Source organism: Heptranchias perlo, chromosome 17 (assembly GCF_035084215.1).
Source record: "Heptranchias perlo isolate sHepPer1 chromosome 17, sHepPer1.hap1, whole genome shotgun sequence".
Classification (NCBI taxonomy): domain Eukaryota; kingdom Metazoa; phylum Chordata; class Chondrichthyes; order Hexanchiformes; family Hexanchidae; genus Heptranchias; species Heptranchias perlo.
The window spans coordinates 24907604-24933870 of NC_090341.1; the positions used below are offsets into that span (position 1 = coordinate 24907604).

The 26267-nt window shown below is 41.8% G+C and overlaps 1 protein-coding gene across 1 annotated transcript in view; it reads left to right on the top strand.

Annotated features, from left to right (window-relative positions):
* Positions 1-26267, top strand: part of cacna2d3a (calcium channel, voltage-dependent, alpha 2/delta subunit 3a) — a 633142-nt gene that overhangs the window by 452591 nt on the left and 154284 nt on the right. The window contains exons 19-25 of the mRNA XM_067998742.1: positions 1856-1927; positions 3587-3648; positions 3759-3826; positions 7484-7529; positions 8744-8841; positions 8939-9032; positions 14176-14271. Coding sequence (XP_067854843.1) covers positions 1856-1927; positions 3587-3648; positions 3759-3826; positions 7484-7529; positions 8744-8841; positions 8939-9032; positions 14176-14271 — 536 coding nt within the window. The remainder of the gene's footprint in view (positions 1-1855; positions 1928-3586; positions 3649-3758; positions 3827-7483; positions 7530-8743; positions 8842-8938; positions 9033-14175; positions 14272-26267) is intronic.

A 26267-nucleotide genomic window follows, 5' to 3' on the forward strand; every position in this document is an offset into this window, starting at 1 on the left:
CTTTCCCCGTAGCCCTGCAAATCTTTTTCCTTTCAAGTACTTATCCAGTTCCCTTTTGAAGACCATGATTGAATCTGCCTCCACCACCCACTTGGGCAGATTCTAACCACTCGCTGTGTAAAAATGTTTTCCTCATGTCACCTTTGGTTCTTTTGCCAATCGCTTTAAATCTATGTCCTCTGGTTCTTGCCCCTTCCGCCAATGGGAATAGTTTCTCCCTATCTACTCTGTCTAGACCCTTCATGATTTTGAATACCTCTATCAAATCTCCTCTCAACCATCTGTGTTCCAAGGAGAACAACCCCAGTCTATCCACGTAACTAAAGTCCCTCATTCCTGGAATCATTCTAGTAAATCTCTTCTGCACCCTCTGTAACGCGGTGCCCAGAACTGGACACAATATTCCAGTTGTGACCGAACTAGTGTTTTATAAAGGTTCTTCATGACTTCCATTTTGGGTTTGTACCCTTCTTCAAAACTAACAAATGAGAGATGTACAAGCATATTGATCTTGGTTGCGGTGGGCAGAGACTCCACTCTACAAATCCTTCCAGAAGCTGAAGTGCAAGGCCGGATCCTGGCGTATCCAGGTCCTGGCCCAGTTTCCAGTCATTTGAGTGAATCCCCACTGAAGTTATGATGAGTACGCTGGAACAAGCGTGAACTTTCAGCATCTGAGGTGTCAGCGGAATGATTGTTGGATCATGTAACAGGTCATCTCAGTCAACTAATAGAAAGAAGCATCAAAGAAATTAAAGAAACAAAGGACTTGTAAAAGCTAAGGCAATGGAAGGCCCAAGGATAATGCACGAAAATGGCAAAAATGGAAAATGTAGAAAACCTGGGGATCAGATTTAAAATTAAATCAGACTTGAAATTTAAACAGAAAATGCTGGCAAAGTAGAGCAGGTCCACCTGTTCCATAAAGCAAAAGGACAGATCAACAGGAAAAGTACAGTCCCCCATATCCCATCAGTACTGTGTTCTGATGAAGCGCCTCCTCACAACAAAACACCAATAACTTAATTTCCCCTGACAAACTCACCCCCCAAGTGTCTGTTTATCTCATGCGTTGGCATCACTTTAACAATGGGTAGAATGACATTTAAGAGTAATTTTCCAACTTCATGCTTCAGACGGGGCATGTCGCCCACCAAGTACATATCAGAAGTTCAGACACAGTACCTGTGACTTTGTGATTATTTTAAATGGTCACAAAATCATGGACAGTAAACTTCTAATCAGGGTTCTCGGCAAGTGAGGTTCCCTGCCGGTAGCACCAAGTTAGAACATTACCCCCCTGAAAATTCAGAGACTGTTACTGTTCTCAACTACAATTTGCAGCATCTGGTGTATATGTGAATTTGTCTGTAGATGGGAATTCTATATCGTGCCCGTTCATATTAAGTTAAATCTACATATTCTTCAAAATGATTTAATGTGTCTATTTTAAAGTATAGTTTGTAGTTAGTTCACATTTAGCCTTTAGAAACTTAAAATAAACCCAAATGTATCTCGCATTCACAATCCCAATGAAAAGTTCAACTATCCAGATATTAATTCTGCTCATAAATAAAAACAGAAATTTTTGGAAACAGTCAGCGGATCAGGCAGCATCTGTGGAAAGAAATTCTGCCCATCAACACAATGTTGGTTTAGAAGGTTATCTCAGTGGTAACGGTTTCTAGAAATATCCCCACATTAAGTCACTTTCCACTAAAGGAAAAAATTAACTGGGCAAGTTTGGTTCAGTTTAAGACACCATCATCAGTATGAACTGTAATTTACAGAAGAAGGGATATTTTCTTCCTTTAGAGCTTCTGTGAGAATGTTAATCATTTGCATTATTTTATAGCTTCGCAATGATATGGTAAATCGGAAAACAGGAATATTTTCCATGGAGGTGAAAAAGACCGTGGAGAAAGGGGTAAGACATTTCTTCTCTCAGATTAGATAGAAAGAAACTTTCTAACAAGCCATTTGATCATTGATTTAGAATCTAATTATACTGAAGTGTCTCCTAATAATTTTAGGGAAAAATGAGTGATTTGCTATTGAATGCTTAGATCTATCCAACGGTACACCTTTGAATCCTGATTAGTTATGATAATAAAGAATGAGATAAAATGCCTCATTTGTTTATAATGAGCCCTATTGAATTTCATTTTTTCATGACTTTGGATCAAAAACTTGAATGTAATTAGCCGCCAGCAGTACATGCTTTTTCAGATCAAAGTAAAGCAAGGGGAATAATTTTAACAGAACCCACCTGGCAGGAAATCGATGGGATCCGATTGGCTGCCCGTTTTATACCCCACCCAATTTTACTTTCCATTGACTTCAATGGAAGTTAAAGGACATTAAAGCCGGAGAGAACATTTGACATAAATTCACCAGGATGATGCCTGGAATGGGAAACTATAATTATGAGGAAAGACTAGAGATACTAGAACTATTTCCAGTGGAGCAGAGATGTCTAAATGGAGATTTAATAGAAGTTTTTTAAAATTCTGAAAAGTTTTGATGGAGTGGATAGGGAAAAACTATTCCTCAGGTTGGTGACAAGAAGTCATCAATTTAAAATTAATCACTAAGAGAGTGAGGAGAGTTTAGGAGAAATTTATTTACACAGAGTTGATGGAGCATGGAATGCTTTGAACAGAGAGTGGTTGAGGCAGAGACCATTGCATCTTTTAAGGGAAAATTGGACAAATATTTGAAGCAGAGAAAGTTATAAGGCTATGGGTAGACTGTGGGCAGTGGGATTGATTTTGGATTGCTTTAGTACTGAGCCAGCACAGACACGACAGGCCGAATGGCCTCCTTCTGTGATAAACTTCTATGGTTCTATCCTTTACAACTGCACGCACCTTGTGGCAGTCCTGCAGCTATCTGGAAAATGTTGATATTATTTCTTCAAAATGTATTTTCAACACTGCTATGCAGTTGTTTGCAGGCCTTTTTGTAAAGTCGCATTACAATTGTCACTTTTGTGAAGATGGAACTTCTGATTGACAAAGTTCACATATGAACACTTAAAGCACTCAGACTATATTCCAGTATTGTTGCACAGGCATTAGCCCATTTAAGTTAATGCACAAGGGAATGTACTACAAGTGCATTAAGCACTCATTGGTGAACTTTGCCATTTATGTATGGATTTCTCCAGACGACAGGGTAAGTATGTGTTCCAGGGAAATGCTACAGTGGAAGAAGCTATGATTAAAGCTATGATTTAGGACATTGACTGTTAAACCAAGCACAGAATATGCAGCAGAGTTCTAACCACTTTGTTCTTTTGAATTATTTTGTTCAAATTTCAAACTTTACTGATTTAGAGTTTACTGCTTGGTACCCTAAATAATGTCGACATACCTTTATAGACTGTACAAAGTTATTTTAAAAGCAACAGATTTACTGAAATTTCAATGATGTTTTCAGCAAAGGTATCAAGAGAGTCACACAAATCTTCTACAGAGGTTATATAATTAACAAGTATTAAAGCAAAAGCACTAAGAGTCTTTCATACAAATCTTCAGCAATTTGTAAAGTGCCAGTTACTACTACTGTTTTTTTTTCATGTTAGAAACGAGTCTTTGTGATGACAAATGATTACTATTACACAGACATCAAAGGCACTCCATTCAGGTAGGTTTAATCATTCTCCATACTTGCCAAATTTTTCTGAAATTACGTAAAAAGCTTCCAAGGAAGTTTTTGATACCAACATGTAATTGTCTGCATTCTCCTGTGCACAGTCTAGGTGTGGCTTTATCCCGAGGACATGGCAAGTACTTCCTCCAGGGAAATGTTACAGTGGAAGAAGGTATGATTAAAGCTATGACTTAGAGCATAACTGTCAAACCAAGCACATAATGCACAGCAGAGAGTAGTGGGATATATATAAAAAAAAATACCAGCCACTCAGTAACTCTGAATCTCATAATGGTGCAAGTACTTCTTACAATAACAGTGTTACCTTCACTTTATTTTTATGTGCTATTTCAGCTCACTCTATCCACTTTTAAGGGCCAGTTTTCTAAGTTCAACTGCTGGTGGGGAGGCCCTCGAAAAATCTGCTCATTAAATTTCATATAAATCTCCTACTTTGAAAGATCATGTTTATGGCAATTCTACTACCAAATTTTATTGCAATTTCCCTAGGGCAGGCATTACCAAAGAGTTCAATTTAGTGGCCAATGACCATGTTGTCCTCCATCATATTGTTTCCAGAGTTTTCAGGCAGCAGCCTCATTATTCTATGCAAATTGGAGTCTTTTTTTATTCATTCATGGGATGTAGGTGTCGCTGGTGAGGCCAGCAGTTATTGCCCATCCCTAATTGCCCTGGAGAAGGTGGTGGTGAGCCGCCTTCTTGAACCGCTGCAGTCTGTGTGGTGAAGGTTCTCCCACAGTGCTGTTAGGAAGGGAGATCCAGGATTTTGACCCAGCGACGAAGAAGGAACGGCGATATATTTCCAAGTCGGGATGGTGTGTGACTTGGAGGGGAACGTGCAGGTGTTGTTCCCATGTGCCTGCTGCTCTTGTCCTTCTAGTGGTAGAGGTAGTGGGTTTGGGAGGTGCTGTCGAAGAAGCCTTGGCGAGTTGCTGCAGTGCATCCTGTGGATGGTACACATTGCAGCCACAGTGCGCTGTGGTGAAGGGAGTGAATGTTTAGGGTGGTGGATGGGGTGGCACTCAAGTGGGCTGCTTTGTCCTGGATGGTGTCGAGCTTCGTGAGTGTTGTTGGAGCTGCAGTCATCCAGGCAAATGGAGAGTATTCCATCACACTCCTGACTTGTGCCTTGTAGATGGTAGAAAGGCTTTGGGGAGTCAGGAGGTGAGTCACTCGCCGTTGAATACCCAGCCTCTGACCTGCTTTTGTAGCCACAGTATTTATATGGCTGGTCCAGTTAAGTTTCTGGTCAATGGTGACCCCCAGGATGTTGATGGTGGGGGATTCGGCGAGGGTATTGCCGTTGAATGTCAAGGGGAGGTGGTTAGACTCTCTCTTGTTGTGAGATGGTCATTGCCTGGCACTTGTCTGGCGCGAATGTTACATAGTATCCCAATGCAATTTTAATGGCCACGGACGCTCTCCTCAATAAATCCAGGTGGGCAAGAGGAAGAGTCCCAAAAGGTTAAAATTATTTTTGTAGGGCCAGGAGGAGCAGGTGTAATAAAATGGGCTTCTACTGCTGTGGCTTCCTCCTGCCATGATTGCACTCCTCACCTGGACCTACCACCCAGCCAGCTGGATCGGGCTTCGAGCTGCCCGATATTGCACCTGCATGGAGCGAGCAAGCTGCAACAAGACACCCGTTTGGGCTATGCAGCTCGCCGGATGTATGTTAATGAAACCTGGCCCTCAAAATTGACTGGGCCTCCTGCCGCAGGTATCAGGTGGTCAGCTTTTTGTTTCGTCAGTCAGCCACCTGGAAATTCAATTCCACCCTCTTGTTTTGTTCAATTCTTCAATGACACAATGAATTTGTGAAGGACATGAAGACAATCAAATGCTATCACCTCATGTTTGATAGCTTTACCCTTTGTCCTTTTTCAAATATCAACATATTTGATCTTTCTCCTCTGACTTTAAATGGAATTTTTTCTAAGAAGCTTGACAGCTGATTTTAACTTTCATTGGTGGCATAAAATGGGCGATAGTGGATTGGCTGCCTGTTATACACCCCACCTGATTTTTCTTTCTAAAGAATTCATTGGGAAGGAAAAACAGGCAGCCGATCCATTACCACCTGTTTTCTGCCACCACCGAAAATGAAAATCGGCCCTTTAGTTTCCTCCTTTTCGTGCAAATCATTCGGGAATTATCAAGTAATATTTGTGTAATTGGTATCCATAATCACAAATTCACAAAAAGTCAATAAGGTAAAAAACAGAAAACCTTACTCTGTACATCTGCAAATTCATTGTAAAAAGTGTCCCAAGTATTAACTGTTGTTAAATATTTTTCACTGGAGTTTCACTGTGTCACATTGAATCTTACACCATCTGGGTTACCATGAAAGTTTCAAATGTATGTGTGCTAGTTTATAAATTAAAGTGTCACTGATTATTATTTGATTTCTAATTAATAGACAAAATCTAACTGACAATAAGGTCAGATGGAAATATGAAAGACAATAGAGCACAAAGCCTTAATTATCAACAGTTAAACGGTGGAAAACAATCAATGTATGTGTTAAAATAAGAATATTTTTTTCTGTGTTAGAGAGTTAATGGTTGCTTTATGTTCTTGTAAACTAATTTTAATATAAATTAATGTAATTATCTTTTTTTATATATATATATATTAAAAGAATGTGTGCTATAAAGGGGTTCTTGCTACAGATTGAGACTCAGGTACTTGGGCCGATTTTTGTCCTTAGGTCTACGTCATTTCTAATTGTTTAAGAACTGCTTCAAAGTCTACCCAAGAGCTCAAGTGCCAGTTTTATACAATTCTCCATTGTAAGTTCATTGGTATAATTATTCACAGCACCATGTAGCCTTAGACAGATCAGGTACACTGGTGGTCAGAGAGGAAAATTGTACGTAAATACATGAATTAGTTAACAACTGATACAAAGGCTCATGAAAGCCTAAGTACCAGAGGAAATAAATGAAATAAGTAACAAAAAGGGCCCATAAATGACCTAAAAACACTTAACTGCAAAAAGGGCCCATAAATGACCTAAAAACACTTATCTGAACCACTGCGGGCCTTTTAAAGGCCCTCCCACTTGAAAGGTAAATCCTGAGACCCCCCTTCCATCAAGGTTTCCCATGTGTGTTGTGGACTTGGAAACCAGCACGCCAGCCAGCCACAAAATGGAGCAGCATCCTTCCATGGCCCTTTTTGAATAATCTAATGAAGCTCCTGCCTGATTCAGACAGTAGCTTCCAATACTTGCCAGAGGCCAAACTGTAAATTGGAGCAGGGCTGAAATTAGGAAGCAATCTGGTGGATCTCACAGTCAGTTGCAAAAACAGGTGCAGACAAGGCGTATCTGATACCAAAATCAGCCCACTGTGTTTGGTGTAAAACGGAAATGCCTTCAGTGATTAGGGTGCCTTTCAGGTAACCAATGTATTCCATAAAATCATATCTGAGTTGAAGCTGGACATATAATACCTTTTATTCCTGATTTTAAAAAAATAGAAAGTCCTGTAAGTGCCTGTCGTACATCATTAAAATTTGCACAAATTATGTTAAAGTTTGATTGTCAAATGGATATGGGCATGAGGGATATATAAACTTTACTATCATAAGAAATAAGAAATAGGAGCAGGAGTAAGCCAATCGGCCCCTCGAGCCTGCTCCACCATACACAGCAGATAGATGACAGTATTCTGTGTGAATCTTATTGAATGATGGTAGCTGTTTAATCTAATTACTGAAGACAAAGGACGCATCGTCCTGACGTATGCAGTCTATCAGAATGTTATTTGTTTATCTAATTACTGGTTTGTTCTTTATTAAGGTTTGCATGACCTGGATCACCCTGATTTATCACTGATGGAGGAATGGTAAGAGACCTTAGTCTCTGCAAAATTACCTGCATATAAAAAAAATTACATTGGGGGGGGGTAAATGTTTGGTTCTCAGATTTTATTCTTGTCCATAAATTATGCCCAGTTATAGTAACTGTTACAATTTCAGCTTGCACCATATACTTTTTGTAATGCGCAAAGCAAAAACTCTGCTTCTACGGGCAAGCCCACATCACCTATGAACTGGAAGGTGACTTTATACATGAATTAATTCAGGATAACAATGATAACAATTAACCCTTTTTACCATTGAGGTATGCACTGAGAATGGTCCCAATTACCACCATATTCTCTCGGTCTGTCCAACTGGTGGAAAAGTAATATACAGACTGTGTGGAGGTACTTTTCACTTTTGGCAGGGATGACAAAATGGTGACAAATCTCAAATCGGTAGTAGATCTCAAAATTAACACTCCTGGTTTAGACTAGGGACCATGATGCAAGATTTAAACATAAAATACACTCCCAGCACATCAGCTGTCCATGAAGGAGAGATTCACAGAAAAATCTTTGAAGCAGAGCTGCAATTATACCCTATCTTTACCATGGAGTCCAAATTCAGACAAAGGAAGATAATACAAAGGACCCATAGTTGTAGCCTGATGTATGCAGTCTATCAGAATGTTATTTATTTGCCTGTCACGGACATAGAACGTACAGTGCTGACCTGCACCATTTCCAGTGCATACCTTAACAGTAAAAAAGGGTTCATTATTTATCCTGTGGCCCATTATCCCATATTACATTGTGCATACTGTCACATTCCAGTTCATGGGAATTGTGGATTTGATTGATGAAGTCCTTTGAGCTATGTGTGCAAAAACGTATCTGATATGTGCAGAGTTGATATAAGCGCTGATTTTCCTCTGCGTTATACCCTGGGAACAGTCACATCCTGAACGCAAAGTGGAGAAAAAGAGGGCAATGATCATTGACACCAGATTGCTGCCCCCTTTGCCTTGCTCTGGGATCCATTTGGCTCTTCAAAACTGGCCTAAATTGATTTTTTTCTAGGGCAAAATATTAATACTGGGCACAAAGCAAGGTGGCGAATATTCAGTTGTGAGCACTGTTGCCCTTTATTTTATTTTAATGCAATTGACACATAAGCAAATTCAGATATACAATCACTGTATATATCTGGGCACTTGCTACTAACATGGTGGAATCAACTTTTCATCTGATTTTAGGAACTACTGTGATACTGACATACATCCTCAATATCGCAACCTCTTTCAGCTTGAAGCTGTCAAACTCTTCCTCACAGGAAAAGAGCCACTTCTACAGTGTAAGTGTAGCTTTTTCATGCTGTACAATTTTATTTTACAATAGAACACGACTATAAAATGAAAAAGACAATATTTGCTTTAATTTTGTATACACAGGTGACAAGGAATTAATTCAGGAAGTACTTTTTGATGCTGTGGTGACAGCACCACTAGAAGCTTACTGGACCAGCTTAGCTCTGAACCGATCTGAGTAAGTATGTAACATCCTTATAGCATTGAAAAGAGTAAGAAGAACAAAAACTTTTCTTGTTGTTTTATTAGGTTTTTCAATCATTTTACTAGCTATTATTTCAAATTTCTCCTTTTTAACCCTACTTTCAAAGCTTTTTATTACATGATCAGGTGAGCACTCAGTGGACTTGTCCCTTATTTCTGATGCCATTGCTAGTCCACAGATCAAATGGTAGTAGGTAGAATACCCCAATGTGGCTAGTTTGAGAACAACAAATCTCCTCACCTACTGATAGAAGGGGTTATGTATAGTCCTGTATGTTTGTGAGAAATAAGCGCATGGAAGATTAAAATGTTCCATTATCCAGTCTCTAAATTATATCGATATAATGCTGAAAGCATTATATAAAATACCTAACTTCTGTTAGCTGAACATTAGGTCATTTTCTAATTCCCAAATATCTACCTCACTTTTTTACTTTATGGATATCAATAATTTCTAGATTTAATTTTTAACAAGTTTTTTCACTTTAACATTTTTGTTTCTCAGGCGTATACATTGATTTCTGAAATCCCATAACCTATCAGCACCATAACAGAACTATTGCCCAACCCTTCTCCAGGTTGTTGTTAGGCTTAGTAAATCAAGTCACTTAACATACATTCAATAGTAGCGGTGAAATTATTCTATGGTGTTACATCTAGTTAGCATATGCAATAGTATTGGTAAAATTATTCTAAAAGAAGGTTCAGTGATAATTATTATTTGAAGTTAGCAATCAATAAGTTGTGTCATAATAGATGACTACACTAGAGAAGTGTTTTTGGACCAAAGGCAAATTGTACGTGCCAAATTGTAATGTGCCAAAGATCCTAAGACAGTGACTAGTGCAGTATCATTTTCATATCACAGTTGATTATTTTAGCATGGAGAATATGATACACACACTAATGCACTCTATTAAAAAATAAACATAATTACTTTGTCTGTAAGATGAAGGAAGAAGGCTTGTGTAAGTGCCATCTTCTTCATTGGCAAATAAATGGGTGTGGACGCAAAAGTTATCTTACATTTTTCCTATCTTCTCGTTGTTTGTCAAAGAGAACATTCTAAAATGCTTGTATTATATGTGCAACCTAAAAACCAATAAATAATATTTATCTACAAAGAACTTTTTTGATCGCCATGTATTAAGAAAGTTACAGGAATTGAACTCATCAACAGTTGAAAATTTCTGTATTGTTTGACTGCTTATTCACCATTGGAGGATGTTTTTACTGTGCGGGTGTGTCCACAGAACACCACTGAGACCACTGAGAGGCCATATAGCACATCATGTGGAATGTGACCACTTTCTCCACATTACGGCAGTGACAGCTCCTTATTCTAGATTCTTCTTCCCTCCATCTGCATCGTGAACAATGTGCAAGCTCAAAATTCTACCTTGCCACATCTGCTTCCTATTCTCACTCAACTGTGCACCTGTCCAACATTGCTTATATCTTGATTCTGTCCATTTCCGTCTCCATTTCCAGTCATCCTGCACATCTTTTTTTAATGACTGAAACACAAGTTTTGTCTCTGGTTGATTGTTCCTCTTCAGATGTATTTCTTAGAGTATCTGTTCCACATTCCAGTCCACAGGAGCAACATAGAGTAGGTTTGTTTTGACTTGAATTACCAGACTTTGACCTCCTGTGGCTAAAAATATCTCTTCCTCACCTCACTAAATTGTGCAATGTCTAACTCTTTTTTAACCTTGATAACTGTCTAGAACTATTCAATTTTTCATCAAGCAAAATTAAATCTATCAACTCTAACTTTCCCTCTACTGAAAGCAATGATCTCAATGACTCCAGTGTTCACCCTCAGCGTTGGTTCCATTTCTCTTCTTGTGACCATGCTAACTCATCAATCAGTCGACCTGTATCCTGATCATTTGATAATTCAGTGTGTCTGCTAAAAGTTTTCCTCATCTTCAATCCGAACTGTAACACTGAAACTGTCTCTTCACAGCTGTTTTTTTTTTCTGATCACTGACTCAGACCTGTCCCTTGGAGAATATCCTGTAATGCAGAGAGTGGTTAGAATGTGGAACTCACTACCACAAGGAGCAGTTGAAGCAAATAGCATAGATGCATTTAAGGGAAAGCTAGATAAACACATGAGGGAGAACAGAATAAAAGGTTATGATGATAGGGTAAGAGAAAGAGGGGTGGGAGGAGAGTCCTATGGAACATAAATACTGGCATGGACTAGTTGGGTAATATGGCCTGTTTCTGTGCTGTACATTCTATGTAATTCTATGTAAATTACATTCTGTAAACCAGTCCCACCTTGTTTTGTAGTATAAGTCATTCAACAGGGACAGTCTTAGAGAATTCTTTGATGCTTTTCCCTGGACCAACTGCTGATTTTACTCTCCTAAACCTTCTATGTGTGTCATTAAATTAACTGATGTTATTCTAACTGCATGGAAGGTTTAATACCTGGTACTTTGCCTTCCATCAGATCTGATACTTATTGTGCATCTGCTGTTTCTTATAAAAATTCTGCCATCATATATGACGCCATGATCAGTCTGTAGCATCTTCAGACTTTACTCTTAACTTCTGCAGATCTAGTGGTAGAGGTGCTGAATGCAACTTCATTGAAAAGAAGCATCAACAGCTGTCCTGCCACCCCCCCCCCCCTGCAGCAACAGTTTCTTCTGGCCCCTTGAGCATCAGTAAATCATCTGTGCAATCATTCTTCCATCTTGCTATCTTTTCTAAAGAGAAAATTGACTATTTTGGTTCACTTTTCTCCTCCAACTCTAATCCTGGTGAAGAACCAATCTCCATTCTGTCCTACTATTATGACTGACATTAAGCTTTATTTTTGACAGTTCTGTTGGATCTTCCGCTCTCTGGACTGGTTGGATGGTACCCCTGCCATCATCCTCAAGGTGTGCACCTCTGAACTTATCCTGGCCTATACTTTCTCTTCAATCTCACTCACTCCCCGTTCTTCTCTTTCTCTTTCTAAATTTGTTCATGCTCACTCTCTTCCCCAAAGAAACATTTTCCCTCTTAGCCTTCAGACTATTGCCCTAATGTCTTTACATCAGTATTTTCTAAAACTATGGAAAATGCTGTTAACTCTCAAAATTATTAATCACCTTGAAAGTTCTGGCTGATCCATGATCATCAGAATGGTTTTCAGCATGACCATTTCATGGTGATCTTGTTGCCTTTGTTTTGCACCCCTGGAACTTTGCTCTTGATCACTTTAGTGAATCATCTGTTGTTGCCTTGGAAAGCCCTTACCATCATGAGGGTTCTATCCAAAGCTGTGTTCACAGATAATTAGTTTCCTTTTAAATCACTCTGTTTGTGCTGTAATTCATGCTCATCCTCTGATTTTTTTTCCATGAACTCAAAATGAGCTCCAAGATGCTATCCTTTTAACTACTTTGTGCCTTCTTCATAACAAAAACCTCTCCATTCTTTTGCTGATGATTCTACTTTACATTCAACAAATTCCTTTAGATCGCATACCCTCGGTTCACACTACTTCCAGGTCTCTCACAGTATAATGTGTTAATCCCACATCTTGATCTCCTCCTTGCCCTTAGATGGGGCAATAAAAATCATGTTTCTTACAGCTCTTCAAAGACACAATTCCTTCATGTCTCCTGCAAGTCAAACCAACAACTCTTACCATAGATGTTAGCCTTGGCTCAAAGACTTGAGGACATAATCCAGGCTGACACATCAGTACAATATTGTGGGAGTGCTGCACCCTGAGAGGTGCTGTTTTTTGGATGAGACATTAAGCACTTCTGCCCTCTCAGGTGGACATAAAAGTTCCCATGGCATTTGTTAAAGAAGAGCAGGGCTGTTCTCCCAGTACCTGGCCAATATTTATTCCTCAACCAATATCATTAAAACTGGTAATTTATCTCATGCTGTTTCTGGGACCTTACTATTGGAAAATTGGTTGCCCCATTTCCCCACATTACAATAGTGACTGCACTTCAAAAATACTTAATTGGCTGTGAAGTGTTTTGGAATGTCCTGAAGTCATGAAAGGCGCTATATAAATGTAAGCTCTTTCTTCCCTTCTCTTACCTTTCATACCTCCACCATTATTTGTTCCTCAACTATTGAATTCTTGGCCCCACTATATTTTCTGGCCTCAGTGGTACTCCCAACTCTCCTCCATTCCCAAAGCTTCCTCCAAGAAGCTTGATTTCTTCTTTCATGCAAAAAACATTTGTTCCCCTCAACAGTTCTTAGTTCTCTATAAAACTCAATAAAGTCCAAGACTAGAATCTTATTCCCAATTCTGGTGAGGCTCTTTTAATACTTTTCTCACTCTTAGACAGGATATAGAAAAACAAGTTACATTTTTATAGCACTCCTCATGTACAGAAAGATCACTCAGAGCGCTTTACAGAGCAGAGGAATGAAGTGGATGGTGAGCAGCAGGAGAAAACAGGAAAGGAGTTGGAGGGTGAAGCTAAAAACACAACTGAAAAAGGGGGTTAGAAGGCTTTCCTTGACACAAACTAGGCCAAGATTCAATTCATGAAGAGAAGAGAGACCTTCTCCATAGCTGACATGTGCCTCCTGTCCTCACTGACAAAGGACACATTCTCGGTGATGAGGATAGGTCCTAACGCCAATTTTTCCTCTTCCTAAGGTAGAACATTACACAAAAGTGAGCCACTCGACCCAGTGGCCCACACATTGATCAGTTAACCTTGCATGTATGAAATAGCTGAACATGAATCTTGGATTGCTGTTCAAACATATGCCTTCTGAACAGAATCCCACGCTGCAATCAGACAGTTCCAGATTCTATGATCTATGATCTTAAGAGATATTTTAATAAACATTTCAGACATTAAAATATTCCCGTGTCAAAATGAAATAATATACACACAGTCTTCCCTTCTTTCCTTTTCTTTTTTGTCTGTTCCACACTTCATATTGTTTTATTTGAGGTCTTTCTTTCTTTCTGTAGTATTGCCAGCTATGTATTCAATGATTAGACAAAGATGAGATAGTATTGCAGTATGAGTGCTTCATATTTTCAGCTGCAATATGGATCTCATTTTGGGTGGGTTGGTTGTTCTGTTTTAAGTATACTTATCCTGTCGGATATATTATTCCAGAAATGCTGACAAGGGAGTTGAAGTTTCTTTCCTGGGAACTCGCACAGGCCTAAGCCGTATCAATCTATTTGTCGGACCAGAACAACGTAGTGATCAGTAAGCTTCATTGACAATTTATTTAACAGCAGAAAATATACTTCACTTGCTTCCGTTATATTTCATAAAGAAGTAACTATAAATCTCTTAAGTTTTCAGTAAGTAAAGTTGCCCAATGATTACATTTTAATTAGATTTATTTCATAATTAGTTGACGGTGTTATATTGTTCAATGAAAGTTTTGTGAAGCATTCATAATGATAATCTTAATAGTACTTTTCTGTAGCATTTTGCAATCATGAAAGAACATATTTGTTAAAAAAACTGATAATTATAACCATGAAAATCCTGGAAATAGATTCTGAAATCATCTGTGAATATTTTTCATTGCAATTACTCAATTTAATTGTAATGGTCTTTTTTGGCCTTATTCCGAATATTGTTCTTTATATTTCTGTCCGGAATATGTCAGCTTTTATCCTGTAGGTAAATGATTGAATCTTTAATAATGATGAAGCTTTGAAAATACTGTTAATTATCACAGATTTGGGTTATTAGATATATTGCGAAAATGATTATAGTGGCCCAGAATTTGCTGGAGCAGGGCACCTTGCCGCAAGTGCCGTGAGTTGGATTTTTTTCCTCACCCTTCAGCTCAAGTTATTTTTGCACCTCAAATTGCTGGAAGTGCAAATTGGTAACAATGCAGCGAGGTCAACGAGGCATCTAGGACCTTGGTGAATGATGTGACTATCAGTCTATCTCCTTAACCAATGAGATTTAAGGATTGAGAAAGAAATAGAGGAATGACGGAGAAGGAAATAGGGTGAATAGGTTCAGAAAGAGAAATAAGGAGGGAAAGAAAGATTGGATTAAGAGAGGGAGAAAAAAGAGGCAGAAAGGAAAAGTAAGAAAAAAAATTAAAATTTAAAAATCTCTTCGAACAATTTACTACCTGCAGGAATGAGACACCACAGTTTCAATTGTTCCCTTTCTGGGCTGGAGAGGTTAAGTGGCATTGCAGGTGAAATGCTGTCATTGCCTACTTGAATTATAGTGGAAGAGGAAAGTTAATAATCATGTGTGATATCTTTTAGGATTGGTGTGGACATTAAGGATGTGAGTAAAGCAGCTGTGACACTTGAAAGCTTTGGCTTCTGCATTCTTGCAAGAAAAGCGATTTTTTTGCTTCTAAAATGCTTAAAATCTAAGAGGGGTTAGAGATTTTGCCTCCTGAGTTTTGGAGACAGTATCTCATTGATGTTAATATTTAAAGGTTGATATCTCTGCAATCACCACAGGAGCTATGTATAGATAAGTGGTAGCAAACCCATTTGATATCTGTACAGAGGGAAACAGGAAACACTTCAGCCACTCAGCCACATTTGCTTGCCACCTTTACCTCTTGTGATACCAAAGACAGAGGCAGCAGTGTTGTCGCAAGCCATCAAATTTGGTGGTGCTTGCTGTCTCTGATTCACAACACATCAGAGGTTTAATATATTACAAGGTTGCTGCCAACATGAGTAGTGCTGTCAGCAACAATGTTGTTATTTAAATGAGGTATAAGATATATCATAATACTTTCTTAAATAAAACTGGCAGGGTCATTGCTTCATGATGTGTGAACAAAATCTCAGCTATATAACTCGGAGGGAATTAAGGAGAAAACAAAGCCCCTACAGTGAAGTGATATGCGACCAAAAAGCACTGACTGTGTGAGGTTCTAATTTGATTTCTGTAGTCTTTAGGCCCAAACATTCAGTGTTTGCACATAAGGTTAACAATGCTACCAAATAACAATTCTAAACAATTTTACAACACCAAGTTATAGTCCAGCAATTTTATTTTAAATTCACAAGCTTTCGGAGATTTTCTCCTTCCTCAGGAAGGAGAAAATCTCCGAAAGCTTGTGAATTTAAAATAAAATTGCTGGACTATAACTTGGTGTTGTAAAATTGTTTACAATTGTCAACCCCAGTCCATCACCGGCATCTCCACATCATAAATAACAATTCAACAGCTAAGGCACAAGCACCAAGGCCTGTCTTCAGCTGGGGAGAAAACACCAGATCTCCTCCTAGCATTTGAACATCCAACAGCACAACTGCAGACAATGTTGGATAATGCAAACTCATAGCACAACACGACTCTAATCATTTGCACTAAAACTCTCAACTCGTGGCAAGCAGCCCAGATGACTGCAGGGAGGAGAACCAAGGAAAGTGACAGCAGACTGGGGGAATGCAGAGCTCCTCAAACACTGCCAGTGTAGGAGTGATGCCTTAACCCCATACAATGACAACAACAACTTGCATTTATATAGCGCCTTTAACATAGTAAAACATCCCAAGGCACTTCACAGGAGTGTTACTAAACAAAATTTGATGCCGAGCTACATAAGGAGATATTAGGACAGGTGACCAAAAGCTTGGTCAAAGAGGTAGGTTTTAAGGAGCGTCTTAAAGGAGGAGAGAGAGGTAGAGAGGCGGGGAGGTTTAGGAAGGGAATTCCAGAACTTAGGGCATAGGGAGCTGAAGGCACGGCAGCCAATGGTGGAGCGATTAAAATCGGGGCTGCGCAAGAGGCAAGAATTGGAGGAGCGCAGAGATTTCGGAGGGTTGTAGGGCTGGAGGAGGTTACAGAGAGGGAGGGGTGAGGCCATGGAGGGATTTGAAAACAAGAATGAGAATTTTAAAATACGATATGTGGTTGGAAGCTCATCTCAGGGTCAAATAGGACGCCAAGGTTGATGGATGATAACATCACATCAATGGAAGGTAACTATAGGCATTTTTACACAGTGTGGCATCCACGTTCTGGCTTCCTGCATTTACATTGCTGAACCTGCTGCCCTTATCCAGATGTCTGAATCATAGATCCATTAGGATATGAAAAATTAGGTGTACCATACTTGGTTAGCTTCCCACGTCCAAAGGTCTCATTCTTATCCTTCTAGCACCAGGAGGCCAACCCTTAAACACATGTGCACAGTTTATCAAAGTCAGAACTCATACACATTATGCATAGAGCAGCACTAAAGGTAATGAATGGATGCACTAATCCCCCTCCGGTCCAGGTCACTACAATTATTCCTTTCAGCACAATCATACAGCTTTGGTCAACTTCCCCCACAATGCAACCTGTGTGACTTTGCACAACCCCTATTTCAATTTGAACTGCCCTCCTGATCGATTTTTCGCTGGGCAAGCAGGGTTAAAATCACCCCTTTTGTGACTATCAAACCCTAAACCCTAGATGGTCATATTATTTGTTTTTGACCCATCCACAGAACAAATGGTGCATATAAAGAACTACTCACACAATGCTTCCTACAGCATTGAATATATCAATATATATTTGTTGTTCTTTACTGAATCAGGTAGTTGCTATACCTCCAGCACAAACAAATAGGATAGGATATAAAGTTGATTTAAAAATGAAAGGAAAAACATTGAAAATTATTTAAAATCCTGTGCCTTTCTGACTGAAAGTGAGCTGGATTTATTTAATAACTCAATGACGAATGTACTGGGGCTCTACATATGGGTGTCAGTGTAAGTTAGCAGCAGCACTCCCTACTCTTTGGACAGTGTTTCTCTTGTGCAATTAGGTATTCCAGGAGAGATAAACAGTGCTGGAAGCATGCCTTGCCTTGTGTAAAGATGTGCTAGTCTAAGTTCGATCACATGCCATTCACTGCAATCTGCAAATGTTATTGTATTTACTTAATGGCTTGATTTCTGTGCTTTGCTGAAGGTGCCATTGAAGGGTATAGTTTTAAAAAACTGAGCTGAGTATGATAGTGCAGAAATTGAAGCTCAAGGATGGCAATGCATATTCTGTTTTATTGATAACTTGGGAATCATAGAATCATAGAAGTTTACAACATGGAAACAGGCCCTTCGGCCCAACATGTCCATGTCGCCCAGTTTATACCACTAAGCTAGTCCCAATTGCCTGCACTTGGCCCATATCCCTCTATACCCATCTTACCCATGTAACTGTCCAAATGCTTTTTAAAAGACAAAATTGTACCCGCCTCTACTACTGCCTCTGGCAGCTCGTTCCAGACACTCACCACCCTTTGAGTGAAAAAATTGCCCCTCTGGACCCTTTTGTATCTCTCCCCTCTCACCTTAAATCTATGCCCCCTCGTTATAGACTCCCCTACCTTTGGGAAAAGATTTTGACTATCGACCTTATCTATGCCCCTCATTATTTTATAGACTTCTATAAGATCACCCCTTAACCTCCTACTCTCCAGGGAAAAAAGTCTCAGTCTATCCAACCTCTCCCTATAAGTCAAACCATCAAGTCCCGGTAGCATCCTAGTAAATCTTTTCTGCAAGGAATCTAATACTTACCTTGCAAATTCATTGTCGCTGGACTCATCTTCAGAGCTGGAGACACCGCCTGCTCATCACTTGGCTTCTCCACCAGGTATGGGTCGTCCTGCTCCTGGCAATAAAGCAAACAAGGCAGGCCGCTGCTGCAGGCACAGCAAATCCCCTCGTGGCTGGTCCTGCTGCACTGCCGTAACTTCACAGGCAGTGCAACAAGCCACTTCTCTGGCGAACTTAAAGGCAGCAGGAGCAAGATCAGCGGCCAGCCACATGGGATATTCCAGCAGGGAATCGCTCAACCTGTTGATAAGTTCATGGAGGCACGTAGGATGGTATGTGGCAGGAATTGACAGTTTGGGCCATTGGTGGCACGGGGGCACAAACTGTAATGCGCAAGTGATTTTTTTCCTGAGTCGACAGTGCCCGGGAGATCGATTGTCTATTCAAGGAGACTGCCGAGCAATCTGGGAGGGTTGGTAACCCTACCTTCAGGTCGGTAGTGTTCCATACTACTTTAGACAGTGTCTACCCAATGGGTTATCAGGCAAGTTAGTATTTCTATTAATGAAGCTCTTTCTAACCACATCTCATTGAGCCAGTGCCAACCCTCCACATTTTCCTTTTCCTGCTGGGAGGTGTTTGTTCTCCGTTCAGGGCCTCCAGATATTAACGTGGCTAAGATTGAAAATAGAGGGTGGGGGAGAAATTGACTCTGTATTCTTCCACTCCATTTCATTGTGCATTCGTGTTTGAATTGCACCTTGTCACGGATACACCCCACAATATAGAACCGTAGAAAAGAAACAGCACAGAAGGGGGCCATTCAGCCCATCGTGTCCGTGCCGGCTCGATATAATGTGAAGCTTTGAAGAACTTTTTTTTTTATTCGTTCACGGGATGTGGGCGTCGCTGGCAAGGCCAGCATTTATTGCCCATCCCTAATTGCCCTCGAGAAGGTGGTGGTGAGCCGCCTTCTTGAACCGCTGCAGTCCGTGTGGTGACGGTTCTCCCACAGTGCTGTTAGGAAGGGAGTTCCAGGATTTTGACCCAGCGACGATGAAGGAACGGCGATATATTTCCAAGTCGGGATGGTGTGTGACTTGGAGTGGAACGTGCAGGTGGTGTTGTTCCCATGTGCCTGCTGCTCTTGTCCTTCTAGGTGGTAGAGGTCGCGGGTTTGGGAGGTGCTGTCGAAGAAGCCTTGGCGAGTTGCTGCAGTGCATCCTGTGGATGGTACACACTGCAGCCACAGTGCGCCGGTGGTGAAGGGAGTGAATGTTTAGGGTGGTGGATGGGGTGCCAATCAAGCGGGCTGCTTTATCTTGGATGGTGTCGAGCTTCTCGAGTGTTGTTGGAGCTGCACTCATCCAAGCAAGTGGAGAGTATTCCATCACACTCCTGACTTGTGCCTTGTAGATGGTGGAAAGGCTTTGGGGAGTCAGGAGGTGAGTCACTCACCGCAGAATACCCAGCCTCTGACCTGCTCTCGTAGCCACAGTATTTATGTGGCTGGTCCAGTTAAGTTTCTGGTCAATGGTGACCCCCAGGATGTTGATGGTGGGGGATTCGGCGATGTTAATGCCGTTGAATGTCAAGGGGAGGTGGTTAGACTCTCTCTTGTTGGAGATGGTCATTGCCTGGCACTTATCTGGCGCGAATGTTACTTGCCACTTATGAGCCCAAGCCTGGATGTTGTCCAGGTCTTGCTGCATGCGGGCTCGGACTGCTTCATTATTTGAGGGGTTGCAAATGGAACAGAACACTGTGCAGTCATCAGCGAACATCCCCATTTCTGACTTTATGATGGAGGGAAGGTCATTGATGAAGCAGCTGAAGATGGTTGGGCCTAGGACACTGCCCTGAGGAACTCCTGCAGCAATGTCCTGGGGCTGAGATGATTGGCCTCCAACAACCACTACCATCTTCCTTTGTGCTAGGTATGACTCCAGCCACTAGAGAGTTTTCCCCCTGATTCCCATTGACTTCAATTTTACTCGGGCTCCTTGGTGCCACACTCAGTCAAATGCTGCCTTGATGTCAAGGGCAGTCACTCTCACCTCACCTCTGGATTTCAGCTCTTTTGTCCATGTTTGGACCAAGGCTGTAATGAGGTCTGGAGCCGAGTGGTCCTGGCAGAACCCAAACTGAGCATCGGTGAGCAGGTTATTGGTGAGTAAGTGCCACTTGATAGCACTGTCGACGACACCTTCCATCACTTTGCTGATGATTGAGAGTAGACTGATGGGGCGGTAATTGGCCGGATTGGATTTGTCCTGCTTTTTGTGGACAGGACATACCTGGGCAATTTTCCACATTGTCGGGTAGATGCCAGTGTTGTAGCTGTACTGGAACAGCTTGGCTAGAGGCGCAGCTAGTTCTGGAGCACAAGTCTTCAGCACTACAGCTGGGATGTTGTCGGGGCCCATAGCCTTTGCTGTATCCAGTGCACTCAGCCGTTTCTTGATATCACGTGGAGTGAATCGAATTGGCTGAAGACTGGCTTCCATGATGGTGGGGATATCGGGAGGAGGTCGAGATGGATCATCCACTCGACACTTCTGGCTGAAGATGGTTGCAAACGCTTCAGCCTTGTCTTTTGCACTCACGTGCTGGACTCCGCCATTATTGAGGATGGGGATGTTTGCAGAGCCTCCTCCTCCCGTTCGTTGTTTAATTGTTCACCACCATTCACGACTGGATGTGGCAGGACTGCAGAGCTTTGATCTGATCCGTTGGTTGTGGAATCGCTTAGCTCTGTCTGTAGCATGTTGCTTCCGCTGTTTAGCTGTGTTTATACTGTGGGTATGTACTTACTCAGAATCACAGGACACAATACTCTGGAATACTTACATTCGGTAATTGATAGATCGGGGCGGGAACTGACAATTCGGGCCGTCGGAGGGACGCAAGAGCAAACCATAACGTGGAAGTACTGTACTTTTCTCCCAGATCTTCAGCAGCAGTGCCCGGGAGAATGATCGTCCATTCCGGAAGACTCCTGGGCAATCCAGGAGGGTTCGCAATCCTATGTGGAAGTGAAACCATTTTATTCCCTGCACAGAGGGAAGGAAGATGTTTCCATTGCTTTCAGTGCCCATCTTTTTTACTTATTCCATCCAGCCTATTGTTAAAATCATGTTAGGTCTGAATTTGTTGACAACTTGTGCCATAGTAATGAAGCATCCAGAGCGTATGCCATTATTATGGTGCAGAAATTCCAAGAAATTATAGCGTGAGTGACTTATGCCATTGTGTACATTTTGCCACGCTATCATTTGCTAGAAATTTTGTGCTGCTCCACACAGACTGAAAAAGTTGAACAGCTAATTATCATAGCTCTGCCCTTCAATAAAATCAATGGCGAGATTGAGTTTGCTGAATTAACGCCACTGTGACCGTCACTGCCACTTAGACCATTACAGAATGGCGCTGGAGGGCTCAGAATCAGTAAAGTATTCAATTGCTCAGCAGGTCGCCTGAGGGTAGGACTTGTTCTAGGAACTACAATGAAATCTTAAACCTCAATTAAGTAATAAAATAAGTGCTTTGACAGCCAGGCATGTTCTGATTCCCCCCCGACTGATACTATTTTTATATTAATATTTATTGGGCTCATTCATGGATTGCAACCGGTAATGACACATGGTTAGGGATCGCACACCGTTCAGGAGACCACCCTATGTAAATGGGCCCATTCTTAATGCTGATTTATGTTTTTATAAAGAAATAAAGACTTGCATTTAAATAGCACCTTGCATGGCCTCAGCACATTGCAAAGTGCTTTACATCCAATGAAGTACTCTTAAAGTACTCCTCCACCCTCACTTCCAACAAGTGCGAGGAGCTCATGGACTATGTCACTAAGATTGAAACCATCCGTTCAGCTGCCTCTGCTGCTTCCCTCCTTTACCCTAACCCACCAAGCCAAACTTCCCCTACAGTTACCCCTGCCCTTCCCCTGAACTTGCATCGTTCTCTAGTTTCTCTCCTACTTCCCCATATGCCCTCTCCGAGCTCATAGAATCATAGAATGGTTACAGCACAGAAGGTGGCCATTCGGCCCATCAAGCCCGTGTCGGCTCTTTGTAAGAGCAATTCAGTTAGTCCCATTCCCCCACTCTTTCCCCGTGGCCCTGCAAATTTTTTCCCTTCAAGTATTTATCCAATTCATTTTTGAAAGCCACAATTCATAGAGTCATAGAGTCATAGAGTTATACAGCACGGATAGAGGCCCTTCGGCCCATCGTGTCCGCGCCGGCCATCAAGCCCTGTCTACTCTAATTCCATATTCCAGCATTTGGTCCGTAGCCTTGTATGCTATGGCATTTCAAGTGCTCATCCAAATGCTTCTTGAATGTTGTGAGGGTTCCTGCCTCCACAACCCTTTCAGGCAGTGAGTTCCAGACTCCAACCACCCTCTGGGTGAAAAAGTTCTTTCTCAAATCCCCTCTAAACCTCCCGCCTTTTACCTTGAATCTATGTCCCCTTGTTATAGAACCCTCAACGAAGGGAAAAAGCTCCTTAGTATCCATCCTATCTGTGCCCCTCATAATTTTGTACACCTCAATCATGTCCCCCCTCAGCCTCCTCTGCTCCAAGGAAAACAAACCCAATCTTCCCAGTCTCTCTTCATAGCTGAAGCGCTCCAGCCCTGGTAACATCCTGGTGAATCTCCTCTGCACCCTCTCCAAAGCGATCACATCCTTCCTGTAGTGTGGCGACCAGAACTGCACACAGTACTCCAGCTGTGGCCTAACCAGTGTTTTATACAGCTCCATCATAACCTCCTTGCTCTTATATTCTATGCCTCGGCTAATAAAGGCAAGTATCCCATATGCCTTCTTTACCACCTTATCTACCTGTTCCGCCGCCTTCAGGGATCTGTGAACTTGCACACCAAGATCCCTCTGACCCTCTGTCTTGCCTAGGGTCCTCCCATTCATTGTGTATTCCCTTGCCTTGTTAGTCCCTCCAAAGTGCATCACCTCGCACTTTTCCGGGTTAAATTCCATTTGCCACTGTTCCGCCCATCTGACCAACCCATCTATATCGTCCTGCAGACTGAGGCTATCCTCCTCGCTATTTACCACCCTACCAATTTTTGTATCATCAGCGAACTTACTGATCATACCTTTTACATTCATATCCAAGTCATTAATGTAGACCACAAACAGCAAGGGACCTAGCACCGATCCCTGTGGTACCCCACTGGCCACAGGCTTCCAGTCACAAAAACAACCTTCGACCATCACCCTCTGCCTTCTGCCACTAAGCCAGTTTTGTATCCAAAGTGCCAAGGCACCCTGGATTCCATGGGCTCGTACCTTCTTGACCAGTCTCCTGTGGGGGACTTTATCGAAGGCCTTACTGAAATCCATGTATACCACATCCACTGCGTTACCCTCATCCACACGCCTAGTCACCCCCTCAAAAAATTCAATCAAATTAGTCAGACATGATCTTCCCTTGACAAAGCCATGTTGACTATCCCTGATTAATCCTTGCTTCTCCAAGTGGAGACTAATTTTGTCCTTCAGAATTTTTTCCAATAATTTTCCTACCACTGATGTTAGGCTCACTGGCCTGTAGTTCCCCGGTTTTTCCCTACTCCCCTTCTTGAATAATGGTACTACATTAGCGGTTCTCCAGTCCTCTGGCACATCCCCTGTGGCCAGAGAGGTTCTGAATATATGTGTTGGAGCCCCCGCAATCTCCTCCTTTGCCTCACACAGTAGCCTGGGATACATTTCGTCCGGGCCTGGGGATTTATCCATTTTTAGGCCTGCTAAAACCGCCAATACCTCCTCCCGCTCGATGTTAATATGTTTGAGTATATCACAGTCTCCCTGCCGTATTTCTATGTCTACATCGTCCTTCTCCATAGTGAAAACAGATGCAAAAAATTCATTTAGAACCCCTCCTACATCTGCCGGCTCCACACACACATTGCCATTTTTGTCCCTAATGGGCCCTATTTTTTCCCTAGTCATCCTTTTACCCTTAATATACTTATAAAACATCTTAGGATTTTCCTTTATTTTGCTCGCCAGTGTTATTTCATGGCCCCTCCTTGATCTCCTAATTTCTTTTTTAAGTATCCCCCTGCACTTTTTGTACTCCTCCCGGGCTTCCTCCGTCTTTAGCCTTTGAATCTGCTTCCACCACCCTTTCAGGCAGCGCATTTCAAATCATAACCACTCACCGCGTAAACAGTTTTTCCTCATGTTGCCTTTGGTTCTTTTGCCGATGTCCTTTAATCTGTGTCCTCTGGTTCTCGACCCTTTCGCCAATGGGAACAGTTTCTCTTTATTTACTTACTCTAAACCCTTCATGATTTTGAACACTTCTATCAAATCTCTCCTTAACCTTGTCTGCTCTACGGAGAACAACGCCAGCTTCTACAGTCTATCCACGTAACTGAAGTCCCTCATCCCTGGAACTATTCTAATAAATCTTTTCTGCACCCTCTCTAAGGCGTTTACATCCTTCCTAAAGTGCAGTGCCCAGAATTGGACACAATACGCCAGTTGTGGCCGAACCAGTGTTTTATAAATGTTCAACATAACTTCCTTGCTTTTGTACTCTATTTATAAAGTCCAGGATGCTGCATGCTTTTTAAACCACTTTCTCAACCTGTCCTGCCACCTTCAAAGATTTGTGTGCGTGTACCCCCAGGTCTCTCTGTTCCTGCACCACCTTTAGAATTGTTCCATTTAGTTTATATTGCCTCTCTTCATTCTTCCTGCCAAAATGTATCACTTTGCACTTCTCTGCGTTAAATTTCATCTGCCCTATGTCTACCCATTCCACCAGCTTGTCTCTGTCCTCTTGAAGTCTATTACTATCCTCCTCACTGTTAACTACACTTCCAAGTATTGTGTCATCTGCAAATTTTGAAATTGTGTCCTGTACACCCAAATCCATGTCATTAATATATATCAAAAAAAGCAGTAGTCTATCATTTTGACCATGAGACCCACCTCCTGCTCTCTCGACCCTATTCCCACCAAACTGCTGACCACCCAACTTCCCTTCCTGGCCCCCACGTTAGTTGATGGTGTTAACGGTTCCCTCTCCTCAGGTACTGTCCCCTCCCCTTCATATCTGCTGTCATCACCCCCCCTCCTCAAAAACCTACCCTTGACCCCTCTGTCCTTGCACACTACCGGCCCATCTCCAACCTCCCTTTCCTCTCCAAAGTCCTTGAACATGTTGTCGCCTTCCAAAACTGTGCCCATCTTTCCCGCAATTCCATGTTTGAATCCCTCCAATCAGGTTTCTGCCCCGCCACAGTACTGAAACGGCCCTTACCACATCCTATGTGACTGTGACCATGGTAAACTATCCCTTCTCATCCTTCTCAACCTGCCTGTACCCTTTGACACGTTTGATCACACTATCCTCCTCCAACGTCCAGATGGGTGGGACTGCGCTCGCCTGGTTCCATTCTTACCTATCCAATCGTAGCCAGAGAATCCCCTGCAAAGGCTTCTCTTCCTGCTCCTGCACTGTTACCTCTGGAGTCCCCCAGGGATCTATCCTTGGCCCCCTTCTATTTCTCATGTACATGCTGCCCCTCGGCGACATCATCCAAAAACACAACGTCAGGTTCCGCATGTACACTGACGACACCCAGCTCTACCTCACCACCACCTCCCTTGACCCCTCCACTGTCTCTCATTTGCCACACTGTTTACTCATCCAATACTG